Source organism: Diplotaxodon limnothrissa, linkage group LG3 (genome assembly GCF_057381915.1).
Source record: "Diplotaxodon limnothrissa isolate DT_005_m linkage group LG3, D_limnothrissa_male_GT1.1, whole genome shotgun sequence".
NCBI classification, from domain to species: domain Eukaryota; kingdom Metazoa; phylum Chordata; class Actinopteri; order Cichliformes; family Cichlidae; genus Diplotaxodon; species Diplotaxodon limnothrissa.
The window spans coordinates 63849501-63864792 of NC_140598.1; the positions used below are offsets into that span (position 1 = coordinate 63849501).

At 39.9% G+C, this 15292-nt stretch overlaps 1 protein-coding gene across 3 annotated transcripts in view; it reads left to right on the top strand.

Moving 5' to 3' along the window:
* dock11 (dedicator of cytokinesis 11) overlaps positions 1 to 15292 on the top strand; it is an 88179-nt gene that overhangs the window by 63166 nt on the left and 9721 nt on the right. For all 3 annotated transcript variants that reach the window (XM_085349730.1, XM_085349732.1, XM_085349731.1), the window contains 5 exons: positions 1029 to 1151; positions 9327 to 9440; positions 11276 to 11422; positions 11765 to 11975; positions 12492 to 12682. In XM_085349730.1, coding sequence (XP_085205856.1) covers positions 1029 to 1151; positions 9327 to 9440; positions 11276 to 11422; positions 11765 to 11975; positions 12492 to 12682 — 786 coding nt within the window. The remainder of the gene's footprint in view (positions 1 to 1028; positions 1152 to 9326; positions 9441 to 11275; positions 11423 to 11764; positions 11976 to 12491; positions 12683 to 15292) is intronic.

The window sequence follows — 15292 nt, forward strand, 5'->3', positions numbered from 1 at the left end:
TTTATTCGTCTTTAGGCATGAAAAAAATGTTTCAAAGAGTTTTTTACATGTCCACTGGCTGACCAGTGGGTTGCTGGGTATGGAGTGACAGGTTCTTATGATACACGCCGGGTTACAGGTAGAAATCCAGTAGAATGATGCTCCCGCTGATTTAAGTAAAACCAACATACATGTGTAGATTCATTCCAAATGGTTCTCATGTTTCCGATCTCGTAATATAGGGACGTATTAGGTGCCCGGAAGTGTAATATACCAACGATTTGTCACCTAGCGTAAAATGTTACGCTATGAGAGTGAGAACGTGTTAGGAGTGACACATCAGTGTCCAATGTACTGGCTTATGTGCGAGTATACCATCAACACTGACACAAATACCAGAAAACAGCCTTTGAATAGCTGTAGTGACCACTACGGGTTAAAGGGTTAAAACTGTGAATTCAGTTTATTAATCTAATAAAAAACAACATAATTTTTAGTTTTAGATTTCTAAAATATTTGGAGTTTTCTTGTTTTTATAACAAATGGGGTTTCCTAATCAGTGTGTTCAGCACCGTTACAGTGGTGGATACTTATATTAGACCTTTCAAATAATACGATGAGCAGATATAAGACATTTTTAGGATCCAAATGTTTCAGCACCGAAGATGTGAAGACGTGTCAGACTGAATAGGCTACTGTCATGGGAAGAGTCAACATTCACAAACAGGTGTTAAAAATAATAAGACTTCTAGCAGGAGCAGCTAAACTTAAATTTTAATTTAATTTTAATTTGGTCATGTTACATATGCAACACTGGCTGTGAGAGTGAACCATCTAGGAAAAACTTGGTCCAAGGGGGAGGAGCCTAATTGGCTTGTTTCAGACAGAGAATGAACTGAGGGGCTGCCCCAAGGCTCAGTACAAACTGTAAATGATGCAAAGCTACTCTACCAGAGTCCACAAATAAAAGAGGAAATGAGCATAATGGGTCCCGTTTTATGAATCAGTGTTAACATTTTAAGGACATTTCTTTTTCTGCCATTGTTTAGGAAGTGTTGGTGGAACACCTGGAGGTCTGCGTGGACGCGCTGTGGAAAGCTGAGCGCTACGAAGTCATCACACACATCGCCAAACTTGTTATCCCCATTTATGAGAAGCGCCACGAATATGAGGTAGCGTGACATCATCCTTACACGCATCCGTCGTGCATAAGGCTGTGTTCCTGTGAGTGTCAGGAAATGGCCTGCATTTACAGAAGTGTCCTCTTTCACATGAAGTTCTCAGTAACTTTACCTGCACAGCGGGACGTCATTTCATCCCTTCACAGTGCATATTTTCACTTCTCACCTTCTCACCCTGTAAGAATTTGTGGTTGATGATTATTTCGGTTTGACAAATGCAGCTTTAGTGGATTTGGAGCGTTACTCTGGGAGTCATGAAAGTGGCTCTCTGAAGACCTGCCACGGAGAGTTTCAGTTTAAAATCAGCCAGAAATGACACCTTTTCATAAGCGTGTTCTAAGTGTGATATCAAACTGTGCAAAACTGCAAATGACTTCAATGCAAACAAGACTTCAATGCAAACTGTGCATCGCAGGGTTACTGGAACTTGCATGTAATCATTTAATGATGCAGAAAATGCCTAAATGTTGTTATAGGTGATTCTAATCTGCTGTAAAGGAATTTCAGCTGCTAGAACTTAGAAGCAAAGTTCCCTCTAATTTTTCACGTGTCTGAGCGAACACACAAACCTCCTGAGCGATCCCTTTGACCACTGTGAGCGACGTCAGACGTGTGCACTGTGGTCACGCCGGCATCGAATCCATCCAAGTTACATGGTTTATTAAAATAATCAAATTAGAGCATTTACATTTATGTTAGACTACTTTTAATTAACTGCTTTAGCCCACTTACCATGAAAATTTAAAAAATCTTGTTCATGACCTAGTATTCCAATATGTTAACACTATTGGAAGCAAAAATAACTTGAACCCCAATTTCGAAAACACAACTTCTTTTTTTATATATATATATAAAGCTCTGGCTTGTATTATGAGTCTGTGTGAGTGTCCTGTAACTCTCTGTCTGCAAAATACAGTAAATAATGACCAATGTTGGGCAATTAATTATATAGTTACTTCTTCAAAAAAGTAACTCAGTTTGGCAAGCAACAAAGTTTTTTGCAGCTATTTTTTTAAATGCAGCCAAGGCGTTTTTAAATAAACATTTCAAACTATTTATAGAACAATCAGCTGTTCTGCATCAAATCTGATGCCACACAAATTATTTGTGCCACTCCAAAAAATTATTTCTGTCCACTATGAGATAAAGGAGAACAACAGCCTGATGCAGGCCTGACAACAGGAGATGTATCACTCTGGAGTTTGTTTTTGCTCACAGGTGGAGAGTGCTTTCGAGCCTTTTTTTTTTTTAACGCCGATTTAACCGTTTCTTCCCGCAGTAAATATAAACAACCAGTATTCAGGAAGAAAACCAAACATTGCATTTTTTTTATCACAACTCTGGTTTTACGTGGCCGATCAACACAATTTAAAAACTGGTATAAAGTCCACACTTTTTCCGTCAATTGTTCCGTCTGTCCTGCTCACATCTCCAATGGTTGTACACGTTGTCATTAACGTCGCTTCACTCCACATCAGCCACGCCGCTTTGCCAGCTAAAACACTGGTGTCGGCACATAAGTATGGAACGCCAGGACTGCCATAATGAATTAATTAAATACACCATTAAATAATTAATTAAATGTGGCAATAATTAATTAAAATTGGAATTAATTAATTAAATAAATAGTTATGACACATGTAATTAATTAATTATTGACACATTTAATTAATTATTTATGTATTTCACATTTTAATTAATTATTGACACATTTAATTAATTAATTATTGACACATTTAATTAATTATTTATGTATTTCACATTTTAATTAATTATTGACACATTTCATTAATTATTGACACATTTAATTAATTATTTAATGATATATTTATTTATTTCATTTTGGCAGTCCTGACGCCTGGCTCTCATCATGAAATAATTTTATCTGTCAGCCTCACCCATCAAACTCAGGGGGCGGGGTTAACGCTGATCGAGTCAAAACCATTGCTTTGGCCTGGTGGCCATTGTTTCTAGCACACAACAACCGGCATGTGGAAGCTAACAGAACTGAGCTTTGAAAAACCCTGTTTGTGTGTTACCAAATACCGTTTTAATATTTTTTTAGCCGAGAATGTAGTGGTTTAATCTTCATGTGTCTGGTCGGTTTGTCAAGATACAGCCTCTTTGCAAAAGTGTTTCGATGATTTCGGAGATGTCTGCCCAGTCTCACGGCAAAGCGTGGGATAGACCCGCTCGCCTCGCAAGCAATCCCACCGACAAAGCGCAGGCCCCGGTACACAGCTGTAGTAACCCCCGCTGACTTCTTTTACTGAGGTTATATTTATAGATGTTTTATTTCCTGATGTTCTTATGTGTCCTACGTGTTTCAGTCGCCAATTCTGAATTATAACTAACATTAAAAACATGTTTAAGGAGGAGAGAGAGCAAATAAATCTGTTTAACATCTGATCTTTGGGTTTTTGTTCAGTAATCAGCGTGACCTGTGTATAAACACATAAAAGAGATAACGTTGGTGTTTCCGTCATGTAGTAACTGCTGGCTTTAACTGTACAAAGGTTGTTCGACACTATGAAACACATACAGACTTCATGATGTTCGGCTAATATTTTTATTGTGAATATTAATCATGCTGACCTCGCTCTGTACACCACGCAGCGAGGTCAGCATATCCACGATATCCTCAGCTCCATGAGTTAACACAAAGTTTCCCAGCTGACTATCTAACTGCCAACTATTCCAGAGACGTGAAAATATACAGCATAAAGAAAAGTGTAAGAGACTCAGCAGCAGATTAGAATAACAGTTATAAATTTAATAAATCACCAAATGAATCCAAGAAACGAGCAAACCTGTTCCGACAATTTGAATTTGTATTCCCTCAGCTGCAGACTCGCTGCTGTTTAAATGTTTGAAAAGGAAGATTAGATATAAAAAACGTCAAACATAGACTCAGTCTGCCTTCACATTTGATATGAGGCCAGCACGTATAGTGGCCTCAGCAGGCTATTACTGAAATACACGTGCTATATCATAAACTATGATATAAACAGGGAGGTCCTATTAACATGTTTAGTTTTAAAGGACACCTTCCTGCCTTTAGTCTCATTCATGAGCAGTATTAGTTTTCTTCTAACATCCAGAAGTCTGCACAATGTGTTTCATAGTTTGTAACAAGCCTTTGACAGGTAAACATAACATGACCGAAAAAGCAAAAAAAAAGAAAAAAAAAAGAGAGAGAGAGAGAGAGAGAGTTGACATAAGAAGAGAAAATGCTCTCAATTATGGAGACAGGCAAATGGTTCATTTATGTTTGATGTGTGTTTATTCCTCCCTAAATATCGTCGGTGAAGTTTGCCATGCACGTCAGATTTTCCTGCGCATTTTTATACCTCTGCCAACAGAGAGAGAAAAAAAATCACATTCTAACAGACAGCTGGTGCTTAGAATACAGTTGAATAACTATTAAAAAACAGATGATATTTAGATGATAGTTCAGTCTAACACATGTGCCAGTGAACCATTAAACGTCTGTGAAACTATGCAGTTATGAAACGTAACTTTAACCTCAGCCAAACCGATTTGCTCAGTTGTGAATAAAACAGCAAAGTAAACGTGACCCGACAGACAGAACCTGAGTGAATGAAGTCCAGCGTTTAACCACTGAGAGCTAAAACTCAGCTGAGGTTTCAAAGCTGTGTGCCGGTGATTGGACATCAGCCGCTGATAAAGCTGTTCGCCTATAAAGTGCTCTGTAAGGAAACGAGCTCCAGCAGCTCTGCGCTCGGGGAAAACACTATATTTACTTATCTTGTGCAGAAAAATGCGCTGACATTGCGTTATATCGAGCACCGGCTGCCCAGTTAAACTGTGACTATCACCAGGTAACGTAGGCGTGTTTCTTGAATTAGCAGCAGGTGTTAAACAGCTGACAGATGAGGAGGAGGATGCATGCAGGTAAACTGAGGGTCTGTTGAGCTGATCGCTGGTTTCGTGAGAAAAATGTCAGCTCGTTCTTTATGTTACAGAAGCACAGAGACACAAGACCAGGCGGAAAGAGACGATCGTTCGGTGAAAATGAGAATCTGCGAATGCAACATGTGGAACACGGAGAGTGGAATATGTAAACAAACCGGTTAACGTAACCCCCTCGGTGCACTCTGCATGCTAACTGTTAGCAGAGCTAGTGAAATCTCTGAAAACATCTGAGCACTTTTGCAAACATGTTCTATGTTGACAACCTGACCAGACATACGTCGCGACATTCGCGGCTAAAACACTGTTAAAAGTGTAGCTGGTGACAGAAAAACGGGGTATTTTAAAACTACACCACCACCATTGCTGCTTGTGATTTGATCTGCATTCTGGGATAACTGGCTGCCCCAAGTCTACACAAGCAATCGATTTTCTAGGATTGACCTGTTTTGACTTACTTTGCACGGCAACCAATCAAATGTTAGAGAAGCTGCATGGGCAGCGTTAACCCCGCCCCCTGAGTTTGATGGGTGAGGCTGACAGATAAAATTATTTCATGACGAGAGCCAGGCGTCAGGACTGCCAAAATGAAATAAATAAATATATCATTAAATAATTAATTAAATGTGTCAATAATTAATGAAATGTGTCAATAATTAATTAAAATGTGAAATACATAAATAATTAATTACATGTGTCAATAATTAATTAATTACATGTGTCAATAATTAATTAAAATGTGAAATGCATAAATAATTAATTAAATGTGTCAATAATTAATTAATTACATGTGTCATAACTATTTATTTAATTAATTAATTCCAATTTTAATTAATTATTGCCACATTTAATTAATTATTTAATGGTGTATTTAATTAATTCATTATGGCAGTCCTGGCGTTCCATACATAAGGACGCTGTCATAGGTTGTCAACGACCTTGATTGGCTGCGTATATACGGTAGGCATTATTGGCTGGACTATGGGATAAGGTGGCATCGTTCTAATCCCATATGGGAGCAGCCAGTCACTCACTAACAGTGTTGGGACTAACGCGTTATTAAGTAACGCGTTACAGTAACTACGTTATTATTGTGGTAACGAGCACGGTAACTAGTTATTATGCCAAAATCAGGAACGCGTTACTCGTTACTGGGATTTAGATAGGGTCGTTACTCGTTACTTCGTGTGGTGGCATCGCGGAGTTTCCACAGATTCAATAACATTAGCAAGTGGTGGAGGCAGCAGGTGGATGAAGGAAAAGGGACGCAGAAGGAAAAGAGACCCGAGGCGGCCGCCGGTCCAAGTGTGAACTGAACTTCAGGTAAGAAGTTATGACCTGCACTCTCTCTGGGTCAGATATAAACCAAGCTTAGGTGGAGTTTATTTTCGTTATTCTGACTTTTTCCGTACTGCGTGCTAGCTAGCATGACGGAGTTTCTATACAGCTGGGTGGTGCTATGAAGTTAATGATGTTGAACCTTATTTTGTTCATAAGTTATTAGAGTTGCCAACCGTCCCGTCTGGTATTCAGAGAAAATATTATGCGTTTCTTATTGAGGTGAAAAGGAACAGTTTGTCCCGTAATTCAGCTACAATGGAAAAGACACAAAGCTGGAGTTATTCTCTGTCTTTACGCTGCACAGCAGCACGTTTAAGCTTGATCAGCTGCTGTTAGAATTTATTTAATATTAATTTCTAGTATCAGCTGATGTTTGCTGGAGCCACAGCTGTAAAAAAAAAGCTGCTGGTCATGATATGGTTTGGTTATCTGGTGAGAGGGAAACATGAAGATGAAACCAGGAGATGTCCTTACTGGATCATCAGAGCTGAGCAGGTGATGGAGAAACAGGTTTACCTTTTAGGTGACATGAATGAGTTGAAGGGAAGTTATGAACTGTTTCTGAGAGACAAATAACCCCAGGATCCTTTTTTAGGTAGCTGACAGCTGGTAACTGTGCAGGTGCGGATCTAGCAAAGTGTGGCCAAGGGGGCAGGTAGGGCATTAACAGGGAATGGGGGGCACAAAGAAATACTTTTCTTTCTTATTCTCATTTAAAATGTCTAGCTTTTAAAAAATAATTATCTGAATCTTACAACAAACGATTGATAGATTGATGCATATATACCATCAAAACAGTGCACATCACTGTCACAACAGTGTTTGTTTTCATTCAAAGGCTTTATGATTTTTCCTATAATGGTGGGCCAGTTTCTAGTCAAAATGCCCGGGCCAATTTTCTTTCCCAGTCCAGCCCTGTATGCAGCTCATCTGCAGTCTGGTGTTACCTACATCTTCCTATTCAGAAGGCAGAATTTCTGAGTTCTGAGTACAATCGAAAGCACCACGACTGCAGTTTTTGTGTTGGATGTAAAAGGCGCACATGACTCTGTGACGTAGGCTAGAATCATGGCAGCAGTCAATGACGGTCCAGGCGTGGGATTTCTCTCGTGGAAATGTGCACATTATCTTTTCCTTTCTATTGGTAGGTGGCACAGTGCACTTGTGGCAAGTAAGCAAGCTAGAAGACTGGCAAAGTTATGGAAGCAACACATTAACAAGAGAATTCTGAGTAAAACCAAAGTTACTTTCCCTAGTAACTAGTTACTTTGAAAGTAACGAGTAACTTGAAGTAACTGAGTTACTTTTGAGAGAAGTAACTAGTAATGTAACTAAGTTACTATTTTAAAGTAACTTACCCAACACTGCTCACTAACACTGCAATACAGCATTGTTAAAGTTTTAATTTTAATTTCAATTCAGGTTAGATTTTTTTTGTGCGCAGCTTAGAGGGAACATTGCTTAGAAGGCATACCAAGGATACCTGTTTTATTGGTGACCTTTAATCTCTGATCAGAAACAAATATCAGCGCTTTGATAATAAACCCAAGCTTCAGTGATTTACAAGTTTGCCACAGTTTGAGGTGACACAGATCTCTTCGGGGTCGTGGCAGGAAGGGAATCTGGCACAAAAATAAGTGGCAGCTGCCTGCTGTGATGACCCCTTGTGACTAAGAAAGCTGCCATAAATAACTATAACAAAAAGAAACTTTTTATTTATTTTAAATCTCATGTTTAACAATTTCCTGCTGCGTTAACCTCTTGTCTTGCTTGCAACAGTGTTGCATTTCACTGTTATATTTATCTTCTCTGTCGATTTTTACCACCAGTTCATCATCATCATCATCTGATAACGTCTCTGACTGGAGCAGGCGGCACTAATAGGGATCATTTTGTGCAGAAGAAGAGTCATATGATGCATGAAACATCTCCTTTTACTTCAGTGCGCACCAGTCTGAAGCATTGAATGGTAGAGGACTGTGAGCGCTCACCGAAACGTTCCTGTGTGTTTAAAAACTTCAAGAAAAACAATTAAAAAATGCAGGAAGCATCTTGAGTTTGAAATCAGAGATGTCAGCATTACAATCCCGAGGAGCCACTGGCACTGGTGTTTGTGTTAGATTATTTACTGCTTCATAACTTCATTTCAGTCTGTCAAATACCAATTTGACCTTTCAAAACGCCCAGTGTTACACTTTCTCTCACGAGTATATCTGGTTATATTTTGTGCTTTTAGCAGCTCTTTGCTCTGAATGGAGGAGGTCTTTCGCGGCATTTCACCCCACTCTTTTCCTTTTTTTTTTTAAGTACCTGCTTAACCGGTTCCGTCATATCTTTACTGTGCTCCACTGCGGCAACATGTTGTAACAGCATTGAAAAGCATGAACCAAATGTCAAAATGACAATGTGTGCAGTGCGTTGGCTCCTGCACTGGATGTGTGTGCGGCTCAGAAATAGCAATGCCTTCTTGGCGCCGTTAGTCTACTGGGGGCTGTGCTGGAACAAGTCTGATCCACAGACGTTCCAGTACTTAACCTACATCAGGGATGAGCGGCTAACCAAATACAACAGGACACCATGACTGGTGTCCAGAGTCCATGCCCAGGGAGGTCATGGTTGGCGTCACACGATGTAGCAGCGACATGTTTGGCAGAGCTGTCATAATATTTTGGTTTGTCTTGATATACAGAATTGCTTCTTTGAGCCGTGGGTTTGCAGTTTTTTTTTTTTTTCTGTATACAAAAACAAATAGACTTTAATTCGTGTGTGTTTTGCCGAGTTGCATAACTCAAATTCCTGTGCCGGCTTTGTGTGTACGGCCCACTTGCTGCGATAAACAAACAATCGCTAACAACAGGCGAGCTCTGATGGCATCTGTTCTACTTTTTCCAGAAACTAAGCCGACTGTACGAAACTCTGCACAGAGCGTACAATAAGATCATGGAGGTGATCCAGTCGGGCCGCAGGCTGCTCGGGACCTATTTCAGAGTGGCCTTTTATGGACAGGTGAGGTCAACAAGCAGCTTCCGAAAGCACCCACACACTCACGAAGACTGTGTGAAATGTAAATGTTGAGTGTATACGGGGCCTGGTGATGATTCAAATAATATAAATAACAGTACTAATAGTCTTGTCACCTCTTTGCTCACTTACAAAGAGGTGAAGAGTCGTCTCTAGTTTCTGTGGGCGTTTACATGTTAATGGAGAGAGACCAAAATCACAGAAAAAAACACATTATCGATTTGCATGTCACTGAAGGACATAAACATTTGATCCCCTGCAACACAGAATTCTGGCTCCCACCGCAGATTGGCTGTGTGCCCGCAGGTTGCAATCAGTAGTCACTCATTCAGTCAGTCAGTCAGTCACAGATGCTCCGGATCTCACATAGTAATGCGTCTCTTCCAGTCTAACCTCTCCACGACCTTGGGCAAGACCAAAGATGTGTCAAAGGACATCAGGGACACGACTGTAGAATAAAATGCTGACATCCAAATTAATTTCTCACTTCTTTAGTTGATATTCTGTCTCTCTCCTTTAAAATGAAACTACCATAAAAATTAGCCGCTGTTCATTTCTTTGTAAATGAGCAAACTTGCAATTTAGGCAGGGATCAAATAATTATTTCCCCCACTGGGAGTCCTCAGACTTATGTGTGAAACTTTGCTATTTTTGGTCATTCTCGCCTGTTAGGTTTATTAGTGGCTACTTCTGGCTTCTTTGCATGTTTAAGCTAACAGCTATGTTATCGTTGGCTGGGAAGCCAATGATGTATCAGATATTCATTTCTTCTGTTCTGACACCATCCCAGTTGGGTTAGATAGATAGAGCTTCCTCAAAAGTGTCCATGTTATGCTTTTCTCTATTAGGCAAAAGAAGAGTTGTTTCATGTGTCAGAGGTTTCAAATATCTATTTACTCAAACTACAAAAGCAGGCAGTTAGCAGGAACAGCACGCCTGCTAATTTGTCTGTGCTCATGTGCAGGAGAGCAAACAGGAAGAAATTACAAGCTGTACAAATCTCTTTGATGGACATTTCAGCATTGCAGTTATATAAATACAAAGCAGGATGTTCCGTGTTTTTTTATTTGAATGAAGCTGTCATGTTCCAGCCAGTCCATGTAAGGAAAAAGACGTTATGCTTTTCAACGTAAAAGAAGTAAATTGTTCGATGGGAGATAATTAGGCCTTGAAATGCTTCTCCTTATTTCTAGGGTAGTCAGACATTATTGTGTGTTCACTTTTCTGGGAAAATGTCTCAAATTCAGACTTTAACCCTGGTCTGCGAACTACTAAGCTAAATGTTCTGCTTCAGACAGTTTGTTCCCTCTTGGCTTTATATGATGTCTTTAATATGGCGATCTGTGAGCACAGAAGCCCCACCCTCCTGCTGCCTAGTCTTTCTATTTATGTGAGGACAGCCAATCAGCCAATCAGACATTTGGCTTGAAGGAAGAGGAACCAAAAAGTACTTTTTCAGAAGAATAAATGAGGCAAAGTTGAAGGTAACTGAGGATTATTTAGAACTGTGAATCAGTTTCTCAACTTTGCTTTGTGTGATTCAAAGCTGTGAGTAAAAACAGTCACCTACACAATCTTAAATTATAACGGTTAGAAAGTGACTATAGGCAAGATTTGAGGAAGTTTGAGGAAAATAAAGCAAACATGTACAATGTGACATCCTTCAGCATGCGCCATGTGGTCTGTGACTGCATCTTTTATGATCATTTACTAATCAGTAAGGACATTTGTATTGAAGAAAAAGTTGAAAATTTAGTCCTAAGCAGTTTTGCCAAGTTTTTTTTAAGATGTTTTCCAATATAAATGTGTATTTTGAACAGGGCTTCTTTGAGGAGGAGGACGGGAAGGAGTACATTTACAAAGAACCCAAACTGACCGGCCTGTCCGAAATCTCCCAGCGGCTGCTGACGCTCTATGGGGAAAAGTTTGGGCCAGAAAATGTCAAGATAATTCAAGACTCAAATAAGGTACAGTAGATAAATGGAGGAAGGAAAGGGTGGGAGACGGTTGGAATACTTTAATTGGCAGGCTCCTGTTTTTGTGGAAAGCAGAAAGTAGCAGAAATAGAAATAATTAATTTGGCAGTGAAGCCACACTCGGGTGTTTACTCAGAAAATATCATTTGTCCAACATAAAGTGATCAGTTTCAATGAAGTCCCAGTTGGTGGTTTTAAAGACTGTTTCTTTGTCTGCTTTTGATTTCAGAAGAATTCAGTGGGTTATCTAGTGATCTTTCTTTCTTTAATAACAAGACTTCATGTTGCTCCTGGATGACGTTCTCATTTAGCTTGCTGACTGCTTGCCTGCAGGTCAACCCCAAAGACCTTGACCCCAAGTTTGCCTACATCCAAGTGACCTTTGTCAAGCCCCACTTCGAGGAGAAGGAAGCGCCAGAGAAGAAGACGGACTTTGAGAAGTGCCACAACATCAGCCGCTTCGTGTTCGAGACGCCGTACACGCTGTCGGGGAAGAAGCACGGCGGGGTGGAGGAGCAGTGCAAGAGGAGGACCATCCTCATAAGTACATAGAACACGTTTAGAAAGCAAACACGAGAAGAACGTCTCATAGAGTTTTGCATGTGGATACGCCACATTAGTAACACATTCTTCCTCCGCCGTTGCACATTTCAAAGGCAAAAAAAACACCTAGTAGCAGTGTGCAGAAACATGGGTCTTTTTTTTTGTAGTTGCACGTCTGCCTACTGAATTATCAATAAATACTGAACTGTATTAACAGCTGGTTACTGTAGCAAGTGACAGCTGGACATTAGTCTCCTCTGAGCAATGAAGAGCACCTTTTATTTTATCTATTTATCTGTTTCTGTTTATGTATGCTGAATGCTTGTATCTCTCATTGTTTGCGCACACAAAAGTTCATATGTCCACTTCTGCTCAGGCATGTCAGACAACAAGAATTCACCTGAATTCACCCCTACAACATGTCACTGTCTCTTTTTTTGTTGATTTTTCTTTCATTGTTTGTTGTATCTGCAGCGTAACATGACCTAACAGGTTCTGCCTGCGCTCTTGTCTTTAGCTGCCAACACTTTCCCATATGTTAAGAAGCGGGTGGAGGTGGTGGCTGAGAAGCAGGTGGAGCTTAAGCCGGTAGATGTGGCCATAGATGAGATGAAGGCACGGACGGCGGAGCTGATCAAGCTCTGCTCCAGCCAGGAAGTGGACATGATCCAGCTGCAGCTCAAACTGCAGGGCTGCGTCTCTGTGCAGGTAAAGGCGAAAAAAAAAAACAAAATGTAAACTTTCTCAGATGTGCTGCACAGCTGATCACTCACTTTTATTATTATTTTTACATTGGTTTTTCTGTGAAGAGTGAAACGATAAGCGCTAGCCCATCTTAACTAATAAAAAGGTCCAGTACAAGACAGCGCTGCTCATCACTTTGTATCTCTAGCTATCAGAAGCACACACCACATAAGGCAGGGAGATGAATTGTTTTGAATTTCACAGATTTTCTTTAATCTTAGAGAAAGGTCATTCTAAAATCTGTGTTGTTTTAGTTTACAGATTACCAGTGTTGGTCAAGTTACTTGAAAATGGTAATTAGCTACCAATTGCTGATTACTTCTCCAAGAAAGGAATCCTGTTACTTTACTGATGACTTATTTTCAAAAGTATTGCTGAGTTACTTTTTAAAAACATGATACATAATACATAAAAAAGCAATAGACCTTTCAACCCAGCTCTATTTTTCTGCATAATTCATCATATAAAATTGAATCAAATGAAAAAGCCTCTTTTTAAAACTTGTTTTATTAGTTTTAATCTTTTAACTTTATGCACATTGCATCAAGCAAAAATTAAATTATATGCAACAGCCTCTGACTGGAAGAAATGTCTTTAACATTTAAACCTATTTTCTGCATATTCCAGCATAGAAAATAAAATAATGTTTTGTGTTTATACTCACTCTTTCAAATAGATGCGAGTAAAACACAGCAGAGAAAAAATAAAATCAAAGATTCAACGGCTCTTAAATCTATTTTCACCTGTATAGCAGGAGTGCGGCAGGCGGAGGTTTGCCCAGTGACCCAGCGGTCATGTCAGTGGGAGGATCCAGGGGTTTCACATTCAGCGTGCTAGCTGTTTGCTCAGATTTGAAGTTAAATTTTTTGCTGTAGAAAGAAGTTTTCCTCTCACGCAGAGTGAACAGCAGATGCTAATGTTTTTGTGACTTTTTACAGAATCAAACTCAAAGTAATGTCAGTACTTCCACGCTTTAGACGCTGCACTGTTGTACTCTCTCCCGCACTTGCTATACTGTCCATTGTTGTTGTTCTATGGCATTTCTTGCACACTCCCACTAAAATAGTATTTATAACTTATTAAGCATATATTCTTTAGGGGGTGAAACCTCAGTTGACTGGCCATAGGTACCTCCAGATTAGTTGAGATAACAAGATTTACGCATAAATAGATATTTCAGTTTTCTGTCTGTAGTTGACTTGTATCTGTAGTTGACTTGTATTATTTCTTTCTTTTACATGTTGATGAGTTATAAGTGTCATTCTTGAGTGAAAATGCTGATGGGGGGTGATTGACCCTCCTCCTCAGTCATACAGAGCACAGGATGAAAACGTGCAGTTACCTGGGAAATCCTCACTGACTCAGTAGTTACAAAGTAACAGCTCCATGGCTGAACTTCTGTCCGTAATAGGGCTGTAAATCTAAGGATGACTCAGAGCTCTTTCTTGGAATAGATTAACTGATAACCAGGCAGAAGATGTGCTAAACTGAAAATCTGATAATTTTGCTGGCTTTGTGTTTTTTTCCTCATTTTTTACAATCACCCAGTGGACATTACCCTTGAACAAGGCTGTGCTGGCAATGTGTCTGAAACCCCTGTTTTACTGTCTTTAGGTATTTCTCTCAGTGCCGCAGTCTTTCACGTTTTCACTCTTGTAGATCACCGAAGGAAATTCAAAGGGTTGATTCCAGAAACTCCCTCCAACAGTCTCCTTTTAGCTTTTGCAGTTTAACTATTAGTTATTAAATTAAATATTGCAGTTTTTACCAGAGGCTAACACACTTTTCCTGAAACCATTCACACTAAACAAACATTTCCCGAAGCTTATTGTCTGTACAGTCAGCTAGCATTTTTAAAGAAGTCAGACTTTGCCATCAGAGAAGACACGCAGGACTTTTGAAAGCTTCTTAGAAATCACGTTTACATTGCAAATGTAATTACTGAGCAACTACAGTGTGTCATCGTTTCTTGTGCGGTCTGGACCCGGCCACACTTTTTATTAACACCACATAGGATGTGTGGCCTGGTCAGGCAGTCTGCCAGCTTTAACCTTGGATGTCCCGTCAAGCCTTGCTTTGCATCTATGGATACTTCCCACAACCTCCCTAATGGAATTAAAGCGGTTTCCTTTCGTGTAGGAGTTTCTATCAAAACACTCCCACTACTATGCTGAGAATAGATCCCCTGTTTACAAATGTGCAGTTTTTGATGACGAGAACAGGCTGGCGCTGCTCCAGTTCCCCTTCCTGTTAAAGTCACCTGAAGTAAGACTTCAAACAGATGTGCTCGTGAAGCGGCTGCTGTTTTGATGTACCATTTGTCCAGCTCGAATGTTTACAACAGGTTTTGTTGTTGTGGTCTTCTTTAAAGCTCTTATGCGGGGCAAATAAGGTGTTCATCCACCCGACCTGAGTGCACCTCCTAAAAACAAGTACATCATTCACTGTACCTGCGTGATGGATGGGACTGAAATTCATAGCTCTCTATTTGCCCTGTAACATGTGGCATTTCAGTTGTTTCTGCCCGTGAGGGTAACGTCTCTTTTTTCCAGTAAGCTGACAATTCCTGAAACT